The sequence below is a fragment of the Rhineura floridana genome, chromosome 18 (genome assembly GCF_030035675.1).
Source record: "Rhineura floridana isolate rRhiFlo1 chromosome 18, rRhiFlo1.hap2, whole genome shotgun sequence".
Lineage (NCBI taxonomy): Eukaryota > Metazoa > Chordata > Lepidosauria > Squamata > Rhineuridae > Rhineura > Rhineura floridana.
In genome coordinates this window covers 2,748,668-2,766,388 of record NC_084497.1, presented here as the reverse complement: position 1 = coordinate 2,766,388, position 17,721 = coordinate 2,748,668, and the positions used below count along the sequence as shown (strand labels likewise).

The 17,721-nt window shown below is 48.1% G+C and overlaps 2 protein-coding genes and 1 non-coding gene across 12 annotated transcripts in view; 2 read left to right on the top strand and 1 right to left on the bottom strand.

The window, feature by feature from the left end:
• LOC133372908 (transducin-like enhancer protein 2) overlaps positions 1–7,680 on the top strand; it is a 36,108-nt gene extending 28,428 nt beyond the window's left edge. For all 7 annotated transcript variants that reach the window (XM_061602082.1, XM_061602081.1, XM_061602078.1 and 4 more), the window contains 6 exons: positions 86–335; positions 1,176–1,423; positions 2,767–2,914; positions 4,033–4,183; positions 5,580–5,656; positions 6,957–7,680. In XM_061602082.1, coding sequence (XP_061458066.1) covers positions 86–335; positions 1,176–1,423; positions 2,767–2,914; positions 4,033–4,183; positions 5,580–5,656; positions 6,957–7,064 — 982 coding nt within the window. In that variant the 3' untranslated portion in view covers positions 7,065–7,680. The remainder of the gene's footprint in view (positions 1–85; positions 336–1,175; positions 1,424–2,766; positions 2,915–4,032; positions 4,184–5,579; positions 5,657–6,956) is intronic.
• Positions 7,681–8,963: 1,283 nt separating this feature from the next.
• The window catches only part of LOC133372398 (transducin-like enhancer protein 1), a 41,183-nt gene continuing 32,425 nt past the window's right edge, over positions 8,964–17,721 (bottom strand). For all 4 annotated transcript variants that reach the window (XM_061600941.1, XM_061600942.1, XM_061600943.1 and 1 more), the window contains 6 exons: positions 16,878–17,127; positions 15,810–16,057; positions 14,923–15,070; positions 13,731–13,881; positions 11,841–11,917; positions 8,964–9,429 (listed from right to left, as the gene is read on the bottom strand). In XM_061600941.1, coding sequence (XP_061456925.1) covers positions 9,322–9,429; positions 11,841–11,917; positions 13,731–13,881; positions 14,923–15,070; positions 15,810–16,057; positions 16,878–17,127 — 982 coding nt within the window. In that variant the 3' untranslated portion in view covers positions 8,964–9,321. The remainder of the gene's footprint in view (positions 9,430–11,840; positions 11,918–13,730; positions 13,882–14,922; positions 15,071–15,809; positions 16,058–16,877; positions 17,128–17,721) is intronic.
• On the top strand, positions 11,168–11,274 carry LOC133373004 (U6 spliceosomal RNA). Its single transcript, XR_009759602.1, has one exon. It is a non-coding gene; the product is annotated as a U6 spliceosomal RNA (small nuclear RNA).

The following is a 17,721-nucleotide window of genomic DNA, read 5'->3' as shown; positions in this document are numbered from 1 at the left end:
ATGCAAAGAGGTGCTCTACCATTGAGCTACGACCTTCTTCCCTAAAGGGGAATTTAATTATTTTGATTAATTCCAATTCTGACAGGGCATACTCCTTCCACGTCAGTGCTGACGGGCAAATGCAGCCGGTCCCCTTCCCGCCAGACGCCCTCATTGGCTCCGGCATCCCACGCCACGCCCGCCAGCTCCACACGCTGACCCACGGCGAGGTGGTCTGCGCCGTCACCATCAGCAACTCCACCCAACACGTCTACACAGGAGGGAAAGGCTGCGTGAAAGTCTGGGATGTGGGGCAGCCGGGCACCAAGACCCCCGTGGCGCAGCTTGATTGTCTGGTAAGTATGAAGAGGGGTGACTCGGGTCCCAGGAGCATTCCTGGAGTTCCCCAGGACTGGATTGCTGGATTGTTTCCTATACTGCATATTATTGTATTGCTTTATTGAATATTATCATTCTTTTTAAAAAACCACATATTGATGTGGAAATGTCGAGAACTGAAGAGTGGAAAAATATTCTTGAATTCTTGTAAGCCACTCTAACTTATGGAAGAAAGTGAAAAATTCATAGTTCTCTCTATTAGTGATCTCCAGGCATGAGTGCCAATCATTATTATTATTATTAGCGATCTCTAGAGATGAGTGCCTGTCTTGTAGAATAACAACAACAACAACAACAATATTCTACCCTTCCAGTAGGAGTCCAGGGCAGCAAAAAAAACACTAAAAACAGTCATAAAAACAGACTTTAAAACATATTAAAAGAAAACATAAAATCAAAAGTGTGCCACAAGAGAAAGGGCTCATCAGACTCTGGGGAACTCCAAGGCTATAAGAGAAAAACCCTTAGGGTAAAAGCTAAGGGGCAACCCACTAAAGAAAAAGAAGAACAGCCTAATAAAAGACAAGCCTGTTCAATCGGCCTAGAATACTGTCCATGAATTCATATCTGGTCTGTACGCAGCCGATGCTTGAAAGTGGATGAGCAGAGCCTGCAGAACTGTCTTAAGTTGCCTTGCATGAACTCTAATAGGGATTAGTGAGACAGGACCCACCCTTGCAGAAGCCATGCTGCTTCAGCTTCAACAAAGCTTATTCTTCTATATGCCTGGCTATTTTAACTTCAGCAATACTTCCTGCATTGTTCCATCTCTCTCCTTCTCTTTCTCCCTGTCACAGAACCGAGACAACTACATCCGGTCCTGCAAGCTTCTTCCAGATGGCCGCAGCCTGATCGTTGGCGGGGAGGCCAGCACCCTCTCCATCTGGGACCTGGCTGCTCCCACCCCCCGGATCAAGGCAGAACTCACCTCTTCGGCCCCAGCTTGCTACGCCTTGGCCATCAGCCCCGACGCCAAGGTCTGCTTCTCCTGCTGCAGTGATGGCAACATTGTGGTCTGGGATCTGCAGAACCAAACCATGGTCAGGTGAGGCGCGCAACGCTCAGTGCAGCAGTCCCCAAATTATTTGGGCTCGGTGGTGGTGAACTTTTTTTAAAATTTTGCATGCAGGAGATTTCCTGGTTTAATCCCTGGAGAGCCACTGCCAATTAGTGTTGACGATTCTGAGCTAGTTGGTCCAAAGGTCAGATATAGCATCAGGCAGCAAGTTTCTCTGTTCCTATTGAATGAGAATCTTGAGGGTTGGAACCTTTATATTCAGCATACAGAAGGTCCCAGGTTGGCCAGGTTGGGCTGAAAACCTGAAGAGATGCTGCTGTTCAATGTTGACCAGGAGTTCCCAAATGGTGGTCTTCATTCAGGTGGCCCACAGCATGACTGTAAAAATGTGATTACAAATTCTACAGCATCTAACGCAGTGCATGACAGTTGCTACGGAAAAACCATTCAGGTGGTCCCAACATTTGTGTCCCCAGATGTTGCTGGACTGCAGTTCTCATAATTCCTGACTATTGGCCATACAGGCTAGGGCTGATGGGAGTTGTAGTCCAGCAACATCTAGGGTTGGGAAAGGCTGGTGTGGGCTATTCTGAGCTAGGTGGTTTGATTTATTAGTATTATCATGAAAAAGATCTTTGAGATCAGAGTCAATGGCAAATGAAAATATTATTTATTTCAACGGTGTGTTGCTTTATGCAAACACACGTCTCAAGGTGACTTACACAATGAGAAATCATCCAGAGAAAAATCAAGCAGCAGAAATATTAAGGGCTGCATCCAAGTAGGTCCTGCTCACAGAAGATGCGGTGAAGTCGATGGACACGGCTGGCTAAGTCCATGGATTTCAGTGGGTTTACTCTGAGTAGGACCCAATGCATTAAAAGCTGCGATGGCAAAAGGTGTCAATTTCCATTTCTCTCTGTATTAACCACATGCGGCGCTGTTTCCGTTCCGCTGTGGTTCAGCTTCTGACAAAATCTACCTGAATTGTCTTGTTGTTTGCCCTGGTGAAATTTTATGTAATTAATCATGTAATTAACTAGGTCATTAAATTATGTTATCTTTACCTTATTCCACACTGTTCATTTGATGGCAAAGGAAATGCAGTGCCGATTGAGGAGGGAAACATCATCACATATTGTTGCATATTTGTTTGCAGTCTATTTTCTGGATTGATTTCCATTCCTGGAATGGATAAGCAAACATTTCTGTTCCTGTTTCGGTTTCTGTCAGATTGTTGGCCATCCCAAAATTACATGTAACAAACCATCCTTCCCACTTGCCGACAGGATAATCACCACCAAAAACCCCCACCTACCCCACAACAACCCCAAAATAATAACTCACTTCACTTCTGACTCTTGTCCCAGGCAGTTCCAAGGTCACACGGACGGGGCCAGTTGCATTGACATCTCCAATTACGGCACGAAGCTCTGGACGGGGGGGTTGGACAACACGGTGAGGTACTGGGATCTTCGGGAGGGGCGCCAGCTTCAACAGCATGACTTCACCTCCCAGGTCAGTTGGGGAAAGGGGGCAGAGAGACTTTGAGATAGCCTGTTACAGGAGAGACTTCCAGGGATGGCCAATGAAGATGGCCTCAGGGCAGGGGGGAGGCCTGAGAAGGGGTGAGGCCTTGGCGGCTTCCAGGAGAGGCCATTTTGTCACCTTCATGGATGGAGGCAGCTGGGCATGGCCTGAATAATCATTGTATGTTTATATTTAATTAAAACAGCACCATCAGGGACTGGATAAAGGAAAATATGTCTCCCTTTCTCGCAACAGGGATAAGGTGCCTTCAGTGAGGCTGTTAGTAATTTTCTTTTTTTACAGTAGAGCCTCCAGACTCAGGAGCGGTATACCTGCTCTCTGTACGATTTCAGAGATATACTGATTTTTTTCAGCCTTTCTCTTAAATACTAGGACTGGCAAGGAGGGGTGTATGTTTGCATGGCAGATTGAAGGGCCGCAATGCCAGTTTTAGCTTGTGGAATTCAGCGCTGCAAAACCCGGCGAAGGGGATTGGTTCAGATGGCTGTTCTTAAAAAAGGGGTTATAAATATATTGAGGGGAGGGGAGTCTGCCAAAGGCGATTTGGTTCAAAGGGGAACCTCCATGTTCCGACACAGTCTATGTCAGAATCCACAATGGTTGGGGATAATCAAACAGGGGAAAGCCAGTGACCTCTGCACCTAGCCACTGTAGCTGCGAGGCACAGTGCCTGCTATGCATGCAGAAGGTCTCATGTGCAATCCCCAGTGGCATCTCCAGGTAGGGCTGGGAGGGACCCCTGCCTGAAACCCTGGAGAGCCGCTGCCAGTCAGTGTAGACAACCCTGAGCTAGATGGACCACTGATTCAGTATAAGTCACCTTCCTAAGTTCCTGTCTCCCATGAGCTTCTCGGGAGCATTTGGCTGTCCACTGTCAGAAACAGGATACTTGGCTCAGCAGGGCCTTTTGAGTGGATCCAGCCAGGCTCTTCTTAATGTTTTTTTTGCTTCACTGACAGTTATCCCTGATTGATTTTAACATGGAGGCAGGGGGGACACGTTGATGTAAGGGGGAGGGAGTGCGCTGGGTGAGAAGAGCCCTCCCCTCCACCTGATTCATTGTCTCTCCTCTGCCTCACCCCCAGATTTTCTCCCTGGGTTACTGCCCCACGGGCGAGTGGCTGGCCGTCGGGATGGAGAGCAGCCACGTTGAGATCCTCCATGTGACGAAGTCGGAGAAGTACCAGCTGAACCTCCACGAGAGCTGCGTCCTCTCCCTCAAGTTCGCCTCCTGCGGTAGGTATGCGAGACCCTTCCCTGCTGCCCTGTGTAAGGGGCAGCCGGCTGTCACCTACGCCAGGCTTGATTCTAAGTTTTGAGCGGGGGGAGGAAGTAAAAACAGCTGGAGGCCCGTTTGATAAAATTATGAACAGCATGGAAAAAAGTAAAATACACCCCTTTCCACTCCAAGTACGTTGAATCACATCGATCGGCCAGTCTGTGAGTCAAGACCAACAGAGGAGGAGGGCGGGTCAAGAACTATTTCACACAGCACCTGTGGAACTCCCTGCCCTAAGATATTAGGCCAGCCTGCTGTCTTAGGTAGATTATATAAGAGGAGGGTACTTCTAAACGAGTGGCCGCTACCCCTTGTGGCTAAATGCAGAGGCTGCTGGCCTCCTCAAAAGCACAGACGCTGCAGATCAGGAATCTCAAGCCTGTGGGCCAAATGCCGCCCTCCGGTTCCTTTATCCGGCCCGGGGGACACCCCCTCCAGGCCATGCCCTTCAGCGGCCCTAGTCTATGCTCTCATCGAGTTTTTTTGCCTGGCCGGAGGGATTCCTTAAAGTGAAATGATGCCTCTTGCGCGCTTGGTTGAAGGATGGAGAGGTGTGTTCGTGTAGTCACAGTGTTGCGCGGTCGAATGCAGCCTACTGTGCAAAGGTAAGATTCTCCTCTTGTTGCTTTGCCCACTTTTGCCTCCGGCCACATCTCCTACCGGCAGGCGGCCCGTGAAGGTTCTCCGTGAGGGAACGCAGCCCTGGGGGGCTCCTGCTGTAAGCAAGGGGGGGGACCGAGTGTTGTCTCTGCACCACCATCCCAAAAAATGTGGCCTTTCCATGGGCATCGGGTCAGTCCAGCCCTGCAGGGCTGCTCTTTGGGGGGCCATTGCTCAGCGGTCAGAACAGCTGCCTAGCATGCCAAAGGTCCTGCATTCAAAGGGCTGGAACTCCTGCCCTCCTGCCTGAAGCCCTGCAGAGCGAACCACAAGGCTGTATTCGGCTACGTCCTACTCAGCATAGACCCATGGAAATGAATTGATTATTTATTTATTACTTGACTTTATATGCTACTTTCCCATATAAATATGTGGCTTACAATAGCACAAAAATGCAAATCAGTACATCAACAGCAATCGTTTCAAGGAATGGACCCGTTAGCCATGTCTATGAACTTCATTGGGTCTCCTCTGAGTAGGATGAGCACCGACTACCAGCTGGGACCTGCAAGTCCTGGGCGCAGTTTACCTCCGAGTCCCAGAGGGACAAAAGGTTAAGGAACCCATTTTTGCTCCGTTTCCTTTTAAAACCCAGAGCTTCCTTAGGTGAAAGCAAGGAAGAGGCCCAGGTGGATCTGCAGTGGGCAACATCATCTCTCTCTCTCTGTGTTCCCTATTTCTCTCTCCCTTCAGGGAAGTGGTTCATCAGCACGGGCAAAGATAATCTCCTCAACGCCTGGCGGACACCCTACGGTGCAAGCATATTCCAGGTATGTGAGGTGGCGAGGCTGAGAGAAGGCAACTGGCTCCCACGCGGGCTTCAGGGCTTGAGTGGGGATTTTGAACCCGGGTCCTAGTCCGGCACTCTAACCCGCTACACCACTACTGGCTATCCAAAAGAATGTGGGAGAAAATACGCTTGATTGTGGTTGGGATTTGGAACGTAAAAAGAGTGGATCTAGGCCAGCATCCTGTTCTCACGGTGGCCACCCAGATGTCCTTTATGGACCTGAGTGCAAGAGCAACTCTCCCCTCCTGGGGTTTCCAGCAACTGGTATTCACAATCATACCACCCCCAACAGTGTGGGCAGGGGACAGCCATTGTGGCTAGTAGCCATCAATCGCCTTATCCACGGTGTAGTTGTCTAATCCTCTTTCAAAGCCTATCAGATTGGTGGCTGTCACCCCATCTTGAGGAAGCAGCTCCTATTTTCTGGTCCAGAGAGGCTGCAGAGTGTTTGTATCTTTGAATAACAATAATAAGTCTGAGTCTTGGGAAATGTTCAGACCTGCCCATCCCCTGAGCCTGGGGTGCCTAGTTAATGTAAAACTAACGTGGAATCAAGGGACTGTTAGTTGTGGCTAGGGATGGCAGAGAAATTCAATTCAGTTGGCACTTAAAGCCAAGTCTATTAAATTTGCACTTTTCAGATCAGTACGAAAACCAAAACACAGCTGCCTTTATCTGAGTTTCACCATGCGGTGCTCCAACCAGGGTTTACAGCAACAGCTAGATTAGGGGAAAGTGGGCATTGAAATGAATATATTAGTGAAAATAACATACCAGAATGCATTACAGTTGCAAAAAAGGCTTGCAAAAAAATGTACCTTAGTCAACACTGGCTACAAAATGGGTTCAGTAGCAAATTTTTTTCACAAAAATGCTTTAAGAATTTTCATGAGTTTTTTTTTAAAAAAATTGCAAATTGCTGCAGAAAGTTGGAGAACTGAATTTAAGATTAGAGCGATGAGGACTGAATTGGACAGATCCTTCCATTGCAGCTGGCTTGTTTCATTTTAAAAACAACACCACACACACACAACTCTGCAGGTTTCTAGGCCTTAAGACTGCGACCATATGCTTGAAAGAAGGAAAGAGGAGATACTTGCAGAAATCGTGCCTGGATGAAGGATGGCCTGCTTTGTAACTTTCCCTCAGGACTGTCCTCTGTTGGAAACAGAACGCTAGGTTAAATGGGCCCACCGTGCTCTGATCTAGCCAGACTGCTCTTAGGGGAAAATGCCGCATCCCACAAAATAATAAACACGTTCTCCTTCCTGGTTTTTCAGTCCAAAGAATCCTCCTCGGTGCTGAGCTGTGACATCTCGGCCAACGACAAATTTATCGTGACGGGATCGGGCGATAAGAAAGCAACGGTTTATGAACTGGTGTATTGAGGAGTGTGGGAGAATCCTGCCTGTCCCTCCTACCTCTCTGCATTTTCTTCCGTTTTGGAGACGACCTCCCCCTTCTGTGTGGGACACCATCGATTGGAAGCCCCTGGCCCCACTGTCTCACTTTGTATGTGCCTGAGGAAACAGCCTTGAACTTGATGGAGTGCAGTGGCCATGCTGTTTCCTCCAGGAAATCTGACTCTGCAAACTTCCATCTGGCTTCAAGCCTCAGGTCCTCATGAGAACTAGAAACTTCCCTTTGAAATAAAAGAAGCAACGAAGATTCTCAGGAAGGTGTTGGGGTTCCCCTGGAATTAAGGGGTGCAGGAGGGCAAATGGCTTGGGCCACCCCTCTGCCTGCTTCTCCTTTTATCCCGCGGATCGGATCACTTGCCCAGCAGAGTGACAGCTTGTATGCCTCTCCCAGCGAGGAAAGAAACTCTTCCCTCCCCACACTGTGATTGACAAGCAAAGAGACCAATTGCCATCATGCTTTTCGTCTCGTGCCCACCTCCTCCACCTGATGTCAGGGGGGGATTGAATGACTTCCCCCCCCCCCCGGTCTGGTGCAAACTAAAGAAACAGCTGTTTTAATTCCTCCCGATTAAATGTATTTTAAAAACGGCAGCAACCTGCGTTGATCCATGAGGGGGTAAGAATGCAAAAGTCACAAACCTGCGTAAGGTTTTGTATTCCACAAAAGCCTTCATCAGACTGGATGGCAGATAAAAAGAGAATGGAGAGGGAGATTGAAATGGTGTTGCTAGGAAATATAGGGGAGGGAGCAGGCAGTTCTCCAACCTAATTAGACCCAGCACAGGTCCCAATTCTGGCCACAGGGAGTCCCTCTAAATCACTCTCAGCTGTTGCCTACCTGCAATATGATGTTAAGTGTGGGGCAGCTAAGGATGTGGCCCCAAAGGAACAAGTGGGGACCTAAAGTTCCAACTGTTCCACTGCAAGCAGGGCTCGCTGTTCAGTACTGGCAGCAAGCCCTACTGCGACAGGTTTCTCCAGGGAGTTCCTCGTCAGGAACAGCACACAGGATAAAAAAAGTAGGGCATTTAAACCTTTGTCCAACAGCCATCCTTCCCCCGCCTTTTATTCAGAGGCAGTACGACGTTGCACTCAGGTCCTGCTTGCAGGCTTCCCATGGAGGCATCTGGTTGGCCCCTGTGAGAACAGGATGCTGGACTAGATGAACCCATGTGGCCTAATTCAGCTTCAGGCTCCTCTTTTGAGATAACCTGATTGCAGGCCCTTTGACACACAAAACGAAAGTGAGGTGCCTTGCCCTCAAGTTCTGGTCCTATCCCAGCCACATGTTGAAGACAAATGTTATATTTAAATGGGCCAAAAAACAAAGTAAGTTACAAGAACCTCCACAACCTGTGCTTACTTTGCAGCCTGATTTTTTATCCTTTTTCAGGTGCATTTTGCATTTCTGCCCCAAAGGTTCACGAATTTCAGTGGATCTACACCAAGGCGGTCTGAGTTGGACACGACTTGATATTTTTTTACGATAAGGAAAGACAGACAGGAAAAGGTATGGGACAGTGCTTGCTTTGACCTCCCTGAAAACAAATCAGAATGAATGCTCATTAAATAGCCAATGTCCTCTAAGCCCCACGCAAGCAAATCACGACGAATGCTCCAAAAGAGCATCTAGAAAACCTCCTAAGACTCCTGAAGTCAAGATCTGGATCTCTCCACCACGCCGGAGAAACAGGGAAGCAATTGGGCCCCAACCCCAACCAGCCAGCTTGGCCAATGGTCAGTGCTGATGGGAGCTGTAGTCCATCTGGAGGGCCACAGGTGAGCCATAGCTGGAGCGCAGACGGCGATGGTTGGTTTGAATAAATCTCCCCTAAATAAAAACTGCCAAGAGCGAATGATGCCACAAACATCTCCCTCCCCTTTTTATTTAAAATTTCAAAAAATTAAAAGACACAAGAAACAATTCCAAGATTTCAACACATACAATTAAGGAGAAAGACTGAAAAAAAATTAGAGGGGGGGGAATATAAAACAGCAGCAGAGTCCTTTTTTCTGAAATTAGCATCTCTCCACCCTCCCACCCCAAGTATGCAAAAAAGGGAGGTGCTTAGCTGGAGATCAAAGGGGTCCGTCTAACCACATCCTCCTCCCTCCGGTCTAAGTTCGTTTTGCAAGTGTATTCTTTGGCTGGGGGAAAAAATGGGGAAGGGGGCTCCTCTGCCCCTCCTCCCAGGTGTTTGCAACGAGGAGCTTGGCTTGCCTCTCAGTACATGACTTCGTAAACGGAGGCCTTCTTGTCCCCGGAGCCGGTGACAATGAATTGGTCGTCGGTGGAAACGTCGCAGCTGAGGACGGAGGAAGACTCCTTCGACTGAAAATATATATAGATAAAAAAGTTATGTAAATGGGGAGGTGGCAAGGAGGCTGGTTTTGATTTTCGTAAGATGAAAGAAACCTTAGCAAGAGTGCAAGTCGCCAAAACAAACAAAGTTGCCAGGGAAAAAACAACAGCAGCTCCCTCAACCAGTGCACTCAGGTGGTAGGTGCCGACAGGGAGGGTACACTGTGATATTTTGTTGATGGTGGTGTGTGTATATATATATGGCGCTCTCCCTCTCCCTCTCTATAAAGAGAGATGTGTGTGTAAATAAAGCCAGCATGCAATTGCTGTGCAAAATTCCTGCAGAATACTAAAACAACAACCTATCCCTGCTAAAACCAGGCAGAGAAGTGGTTTGATGGAGTGCTCTGGGTTAAAGGAATTCCAGGCTTCATACTCACCTGTCTAATTTTAGCTGGTGACAAGCCACTAAAGTGCAGGGCCGCTGAAGCCACATCCTAGGGCATGGATGCACACGCGGCCCTTCCAACGACCCTTTGCAAAAGCACTAGCAGCCCAGCGTTGCTCAAAGAGGAGTGTGGGGGCTGTTTGAGAGCTCTTGGCACACAGTGACAAGTGGGACTTCAAAGCACAGCATCACCTGGCATCGTCGACACTAAGCGATTGCCAAGTGGGCGACCCAGCTGCCCTGTCCAATTTTGCCCGCGGGGGTTGGAGAGAGAACAATCTGGCCAGCCGGCCAGAAAAAGGTTCCTCTTCTTTGGTTTAGGGCTTGAAACATGAATGCAAGCATCTCGAATTGGACCCGGAAGAGAACTGGCAACTAGTTTTAAAATGGCTGGGTCCTATGCGCCTATGTTGTCGCTCGTCTTGGGCTGTAGAGAGACAACCGTTAGTGTGGGAGCTGAATGCAGTCGGAGAGTTGGGTTGTAACGGAGGGATGGTTTTCTGTTTGTCCATTCTGCGTCGCCGTCTCTGTTCCACTGCCATTCATGTTCTGCCAAAACCGACATCGTTTGCCTCGCTGTGGTGAAATTGCCTAACTTATGTCAATGACGTTGCCGTTACATTAATCCACCCTGTTTATTTCAGGACAGAGGAAATGCAAAGGAAATGCAAAGCAAATGCGCAGGGTGGGGGAACGTAATCAATTGCACATCATTTGCAGACTGAAAGCGCCAAGAGTGAGCACTGGCGAGATAAGATTCACTCCCCCATTGATGCACTGACTAGCAGCAATTCTGCAAGGTTTCAAGCAGGAGTCTTTTCCCATCCATACCTGGAGATAACCAGCGATTGAATCTGGGACCTTCTGTATGCAAAAGCAGGGGCTCTATCACTGAGCTATGGGGTCCTTCCCCTAAAAACAGAGGAAGATCCAGTTCTCATGATTATGAATAAAGGAGCGATTGGAATATGAAGCTCCTTTCCACTGACTTAATCCACCCAGCTCCACACTGACCTCTAGTCCTTTCAAAATAAACTAAAATTCCAGTCCTCATGGTTAAACGATTTAAATAGGAGCCTAGCAAGCTGCCTTCTACTATTGATCCATCTAGCTCAGTATTGGCAGCACTGACTGGCAGCGGCTCTCCAGGGCTTCAGGCATGGGGTCTCTCCCAATGAGGCCTTCTGCATGCAAAGCAGATGCTGTAGCACCCACTGAGCTACCTGGCCCTTCTCCAGTCGCAAGAGGAAAGGGATTCTTCACAGCTATGGGTCTCCATTATGAAAGTTCTTGGGACCATTCCAGGAAAGCTGAGACAATGTGCTCACTTTGACAGCACATATACTAAAATGGGAATGATATAAAGAAGATTAGCATGACCCCTGAGGAAGGATGAGACCAAAATTTGCGAAGTGTTCCATATTGGGGGGAAAAAAGAAAAAAAAGAACCTCTTCTGTTGGAAGATCCAGGGCAAGACAAAAGGAAGGACCTTGTCATGCCACACAGAACTCTGGAATTTGTTCCCACAAGAGTCAGGGATGGCCACCAACGTGGGTGGCTTTAAGGGAGGATTAGACACACTCATGGAGGAGGAGAAGGCTATCAGTGGCTACTGGCCACGATGGCTGTGCATTGCCACCATAGTTGAGCATGCTTCTGGATCCCAGTTTCTGGAAACCGCAGGCGGGGAGAGTTGCTCTTGTGCTCAGGTCCGGCTTGTGGGCTTTCCATATTGGGCATCTGGCTGGCCACCGTGAGAACAGAGTGCTGGACTAGACGGGCCACTGGCCTGATGCGACAGGGCTGTTCTTAGGTTCTTAATAAAAAAGGAAAATCTAAACAAGCTGATGATCGGAGGAATTGGGAAGAAGGTAGAAAGCAAACCTTCCAAGAAATGGCCGTCGTCTTTTTGAGATTGTCAGCCTGCGGCCTCAGTGCATTTGTCCCCCCGCCCAACCAGTAATCACCCACCAGGCACTGCCTGCCTCTCACCTGGAATATACTGGCTCCATAGGGTGTTCTCCAGGCGTTCAACAAGTTGTCCTTTCCGGTACTTACGAACCATTTCCCTGTAAAGGAGCAGAGTTGAAAAAACAACAACAGTGCAGTCTGACGACCAACCCTTTCCGCCCCAAACAAAGAGAATAGTCCCTTTGACTTTGAGAGAGACATCCCGTTCCCGAGGAGAACCAAGTGCTATACAAAGGGGCAGCAGAATATTTTCCTCCTCCCAGTTAAAACAACTGTTCCTTCTATCTCTGATGCTCATGCAGTGAGTGCCGATGCTTCTGTACCCGAAATGGCACTATCTGCACGCAAGAGGGAACGATCAATCTGCAGAAGTACCACACAAAAAAACTTTATGGGGTGGGGGGCCCACACAAAAATAAACTAAACGTGCAAGAGGACATGCTGACTGACAAAGAAACAGAAAAAATGGGGAAGGGGGGGAAAGTTTTTTTTTAAAAAAAATTGCAGGTTTTTCTGGGCCTTCACATCTCTAGGAGGAAAAATGGAATGGAGTATCCTGGGAAAGGGCACCTGCTGAACAAGAGCACGCCATGCTGCAACATTTTGTTGCAGATGGAGAGATTTCAGTATGTGTTTATGCGCAAGTCCATTCCTTCTTGTAATCTTTTTTTAAAAAAACTTATCTATGAACATTCATATTTTAAAAGATGGGTTCTTTTATGGATTTAAATAAATTTATGGATTTAAATACACATTTGATTAAAAACATATATTTATTTTCCCAATGCAGGCATTTCTAAGCATGTTTTAAAAACATAGGGTTGTATTCAGTGCTCATCTTCCTCAGAGTAGACCCATTGTTGTTAATAGGCATGACTAACTCGGGTTCATTAATTTCAAGGGGATTACTCTGAGCAGGATTTAGTTGAATACAACCCACTCACTATAACACATTTTGTAACATTTGGCAGGGAGGAACTGTCTCGCAAAATTCAGAGAAGTTCAAAATGCAAAGAAAAAAAATTAACATTGTGCATTCGTCTGGAAGGCAGAAACTAGGACAAGACAGACTGAACAAAATTCTGTTTGCTGCTCCTGTTTATTCCTGGCTTCCTCACCAGATCAGCAGCCACCTGCTACCTAACCTTTCTTGCAGAATTCAAACACAAACCAAATGTTTTATCCATGTGTGTGTATTGGCCCTGGGGAGGTCATCCTGTGCATCAGGAAGGGTCCAGACACTTGACGGGGCAGCCAAAATGGACAACAGGAACAGCGATGGTGGCAAAAAGACTTGTGCTTCAATATATCAGAAGGAGAAGTCACTGCCCTCAGTTACTCAGGGCAGTGAAGGTCACTGCCTTCACTTACCCAAAGCACTGAAGTCCCTCCATGTTTATATTAGTCTGAAGTGGAGAACCTTGGGGCCGCGGGCCAGTCTCGGAATGCTTCCCAGGCAACACCCCTTCTCCCTAAGCCACACCCCTCTCTCTAAGCCACACCCCTCACTGGTCCTGCTTTGCACCCTTCTTTGAGTGTTTTAGCCTGGCCAGGAAGCAACCTTGAATTCTGATAACTCTGGAAGGAGAGGGTGTGTGCGCGAGGGTTTAGAAACTAGCCTACTGTGCAAAGGCAAAAATTACAGTCATTGCATCGCCCACTTTTGCCTCTGGCCTCACCCACCCCTGATACGTGGCCCCCAGAAGGCTGCGCAAAAGGAAATGCGGCCCTCCGCCTGAACAAAAGAGCTCCCCACCTCTGCTTTAAGCTGTATTTGATGTTTCAAGTTCTGCAAAATAAGAAATATATATAGATAGGATAGATATGTATATTTGAAAGCAAAAAGGTTGATGAAAACCCATCAGTCCGGGCAAGGCTACAATGGAAATCCAACCAAGGCGGCAGACCTACCGCAGGAGGCGAACTTGAGGGAGAGGACGCAGCTCTCGTGGAGGTGAAGCTGGTACTTCTCTGGCTTGGTCACGTGGAGGATCTCGACGTGGCTGCTCTCCATTCCGACCGCCAGCCACTCACCCGTGGGGCAGTAACCCAAGGAAAAAATCTGGAAAAGGAGGAGGAAAAAATGGGGGGGGGGAAGGTCTGAAAATGGAAAACAGGCCCTGTAGGATGCTGAAATTCTAACGCAGTAAAACCCAGGATGCAGTGAATTCTCTCGCTTGCACACACAAAGTTTCTAGTCCTTGTCGTTGCATCATAAATGGAGCAAGAAGTGAAAACATAACATAGCCGCAGTGGGGTGTATCCCACTAAGTCCTACTCAGAGGAAACCCATGGAAATTAACGAAGCCAAGTTAGTCATTAACTTCAATGGGTCTACTCCAAGTAGAACTATCACTGAACACCACTCAGTGGGACTGGGGTTGTGTGGATGCAGCAATTCTGCCCAGGATACGGTAATTTCACATATACACAGCCACCCACCAGGTTTCTAGTCCTCATCATTGCTAAGTGAATGGGGGCAAGAACTGAAAGTGGAAGACAGACCCCCAGTGGGATTTGGGGCTGGGCAGCTGCTGTAATTCTGCAAGCGACCAGGATACAGTAATTCGCACGCACACACAAAGTTTCTAGTCCTTATCATTGCACCATGGATGAGCATCAGCTGCTAAAATGTCTCAGAAACTTGGGGAGCGGGAACAGCACAAAAATAGGATAACCGGTAGTTTGGGAGTGGGATTTTGGAATACTGTACACTTTGAATCATCGCATTTAAAAGAAATTAAAAATGTGCACCGATGAGCAGGAAAAAATCTGCAGAAATGCATCATTAAAATGAACATGGGGCTTGAAAACCTCCCTTATGGGGCTAAAGACTTTTTAGGAAAAAAGATTCAGGGAAGTCCTTCATGCAATGACTCATTAACTTATGGAACTCATTGCCACAGGATGGCAGCTGCTAACGCAGGTGGCTTTTAGAGAAGGGATTTGACATGGAAGGTATGTCTATCAATGGATACTAGTAATGGCTGTTCGGAAGCGACGCCCACTCCCACCCAGACCCACCCTCATTTGGCCGCCCTCCCTTTTATCCTGCCATGGTTCTTTGCAGGGGATCGCCCCCCTTTTGTCCCCCGCCTCCTGCCTGCGAAGTGAAGTCGTGCTGCTGAAGCTGTCGTCCCTCCCGCAGGTCCCAGCATCGGACTGTGTTGTCCAACCCCCCCGTCCAGAGTTTCGTGCCGTCGTTTGAGATGTCAATGCAACTTGCGCCATCTGTGTGACCCTGGAATTGCCTGGGGGGGGGCAGAGGTGGGAAGAGGGAGGGAGAGAGAGACAGAAGAAAAAGAAGAAGCTTGCTGTAGATAAACCTACACCCGTATTCAAGGAATGACGAATTATACACATTAGATGAGGAGTCAGCCGGGGCTTTGAAGCCCGAACGATCAGCTGATTGCTGGGGCTTCAAAGTGCCACACCCCATTTTCTCTGCAAGCACTCAGAAACCCTGAATTTTGGGGGAGGGATTAAGCAATTGTGCCTTTCCCTTCTCTGAAGCTTGTTGGGGTCACCACATTGTATAAGGAAGGATTCATTATTGGCAAGAGGACTCCCCGCCCATCTCCCCAGGGTGGAACCAATGTCCTTCTGGAACAGTTAAGGCCCACGTGAGCCTTGGATCAGCCCGGAACGCCTGGATGACCCTGCTTTTCACTTTGAGACACTGACACATGCACTTGAGGCAGACGGTCTGCTTTATCACAGGAACTGAAAGGTTTTAAAAGGCTCCATTTTCCCCAAGGGATTCATGGCACTGTGCACAGATCTTTGCAAACCTCTTGTGGGTCCAGCTATGGGTGGTATTCAATGCTAGTCCTACTCAGAGCAGACCCATTGTAGTTAATAGACATGACAACTCCAAACCTAACCTGACCACTGGGCCATGCTGGGTGCAGGGAATTGGAGCCTGGCAACATCTGGGTGGCTGCAGGGCTCCTGCCCTCTAACCACTGCACCACCCTGCCTGACACTTACCTAACGAGCGTCTGGTTCTGCAGATCCCAGACCACAATGTTGCCATCGCTGCAGCAGGAGAAGCAGACCTTGGCGTCAGGGCTGATGGCCAATGCGTAGCAAGCTGGGGCCGAAGAGGTGAGTTCTGCCTTGATCCGGGGGGTTGGAGCAGCCAGGTCCCAGATGGAGAGGGTGCTGGCCTCCCCACCAACGATCAGGCTGCGGCTGTCAGGGAGGAGTTTGCACGACCGAATGTAGTTCTCACGGTTCTGTGATGGTGAGAAAGAGAAGAAAAAAGGTGGAACAATGCAGGTGGAGACTATTGTTGAAGACAAAATAGCCAGGCATATAGAAGAATAAGCTTTACTGAAACAGCATGGCTTCTGCAAGGGTGAGTCCTGTCTCACTAAACCCTATTAAGAGTTCATGCAAGGCAACTTAAGACAGTTCTGCAGGCTCTGCTCATCCACTTTCAAGCATTGGCTGTGTACAGACCAGATATGAATTCATGGACAGAATTCTAGGCCGACTGAACAGGCTTGTCTTTCATTAGGCTTTTCCTCTTTTTTTTTAATGGGTTGCCCCTTAGCTTTTACCCTAAGGGTTTTTCTCTTATAGCCTTGGAGTCTGATGAGCCCTTTCTCTTATAGCACACTTTTGATTTTATGTTTTCTTTTAATATGTTTTATGATTGTTTTTAGTGTTTTTGTTTGCTGCCCTGGACTCCTACTGGAAGGGTGGAATATTGTTGTTGTTATTCTACAAGACAGGCACTCATCTCTAGAGATCGCTAATAATAATAATAATGATCGGCACTCATGCCTGGAGATCGCTAATAGAGAGAACTATCAAGTTTTCACTTTCTTTCAAAAGTTACAGAGAGTGGCTTACAAGAATTCAAGAATATTTTCCCACTCTTAAGTTCAGTTCTTGACATTTCCACATTAATATGTGATTTTTTAAAAAGAATGATAACATTCAATAAAGCAATACAATAATATGCAGTATAGGAAACAATCCAGCAATCCAGAGTCCCGGGGAACTCCAGCAGCACTCCTGGGAAACCGAGTCACCCCTCTTTGTACATACCAGACAATCAAGCTGTGCCACGGGGGTCTTGGTGCCCGGCTGCCCCACATCCCAGACTTTCACGCAGCCTTTCCCTCCTGTGTAGACGTGTTGGGTGGAGTTGCTGATGGTGACGGCGCAGACCACCTCGCCGTGGGTCAGCGTGTGGAGCTGGCGGGCGTGGCGTGGGATGCCGGAGCCAATGAGGGCGTCGGGCGGGAAGGGGACCGGCTGCATTTGCCCGTCGGCACTGACGTGGAAGGAGTATGCTCTATAGTGGAAGAAAGGAGAAGGATTTATAAAAGTAGCGGGCAAGTGACATTTGTAAAAGGAGAATAAAAAGCCTAGCACCACTGTCCCCTGCAAGGAAAGGCCGCCGACCCAGAGGTGAAGGAGTTGGTTTGAGGTGCCATTTCCAAAGGTTTTTCTGCATGGCTCACCAGTGCTCCATCTTGACTAAAAATCTTTGCCAGTGTCAAATAAATACTGTGGAACTTAAAAAAAACAACCCACACACATTGGAACCTTGAATAAAAGAAGCGGCAGCTGCAGGAACATGTTGCAGCATGGGGTGCTCCTGTCCAGCCAGCCATGTCCTTTTCCAGGATGCTCCATTCCATCCCTCTCCCCCACCTCTCAGCCAAAAAACAAAACAAACAAAAAACTACCCACCCACCAGAACTGTAAATAAAACATGGGATCTGCAAATGACACGTTGAGGCGTGAAGGGCCATGCCTTTTCCCCGGATACTCCATTGCATTCCCCACCACCACCAAAAAACAGCTGTTGAGTACTGCAGATGGGACCTGCAATAATATTTTGCCACTCAGCCCAGGGGCGCATCCGCCCTTTGTCCCCAAACGT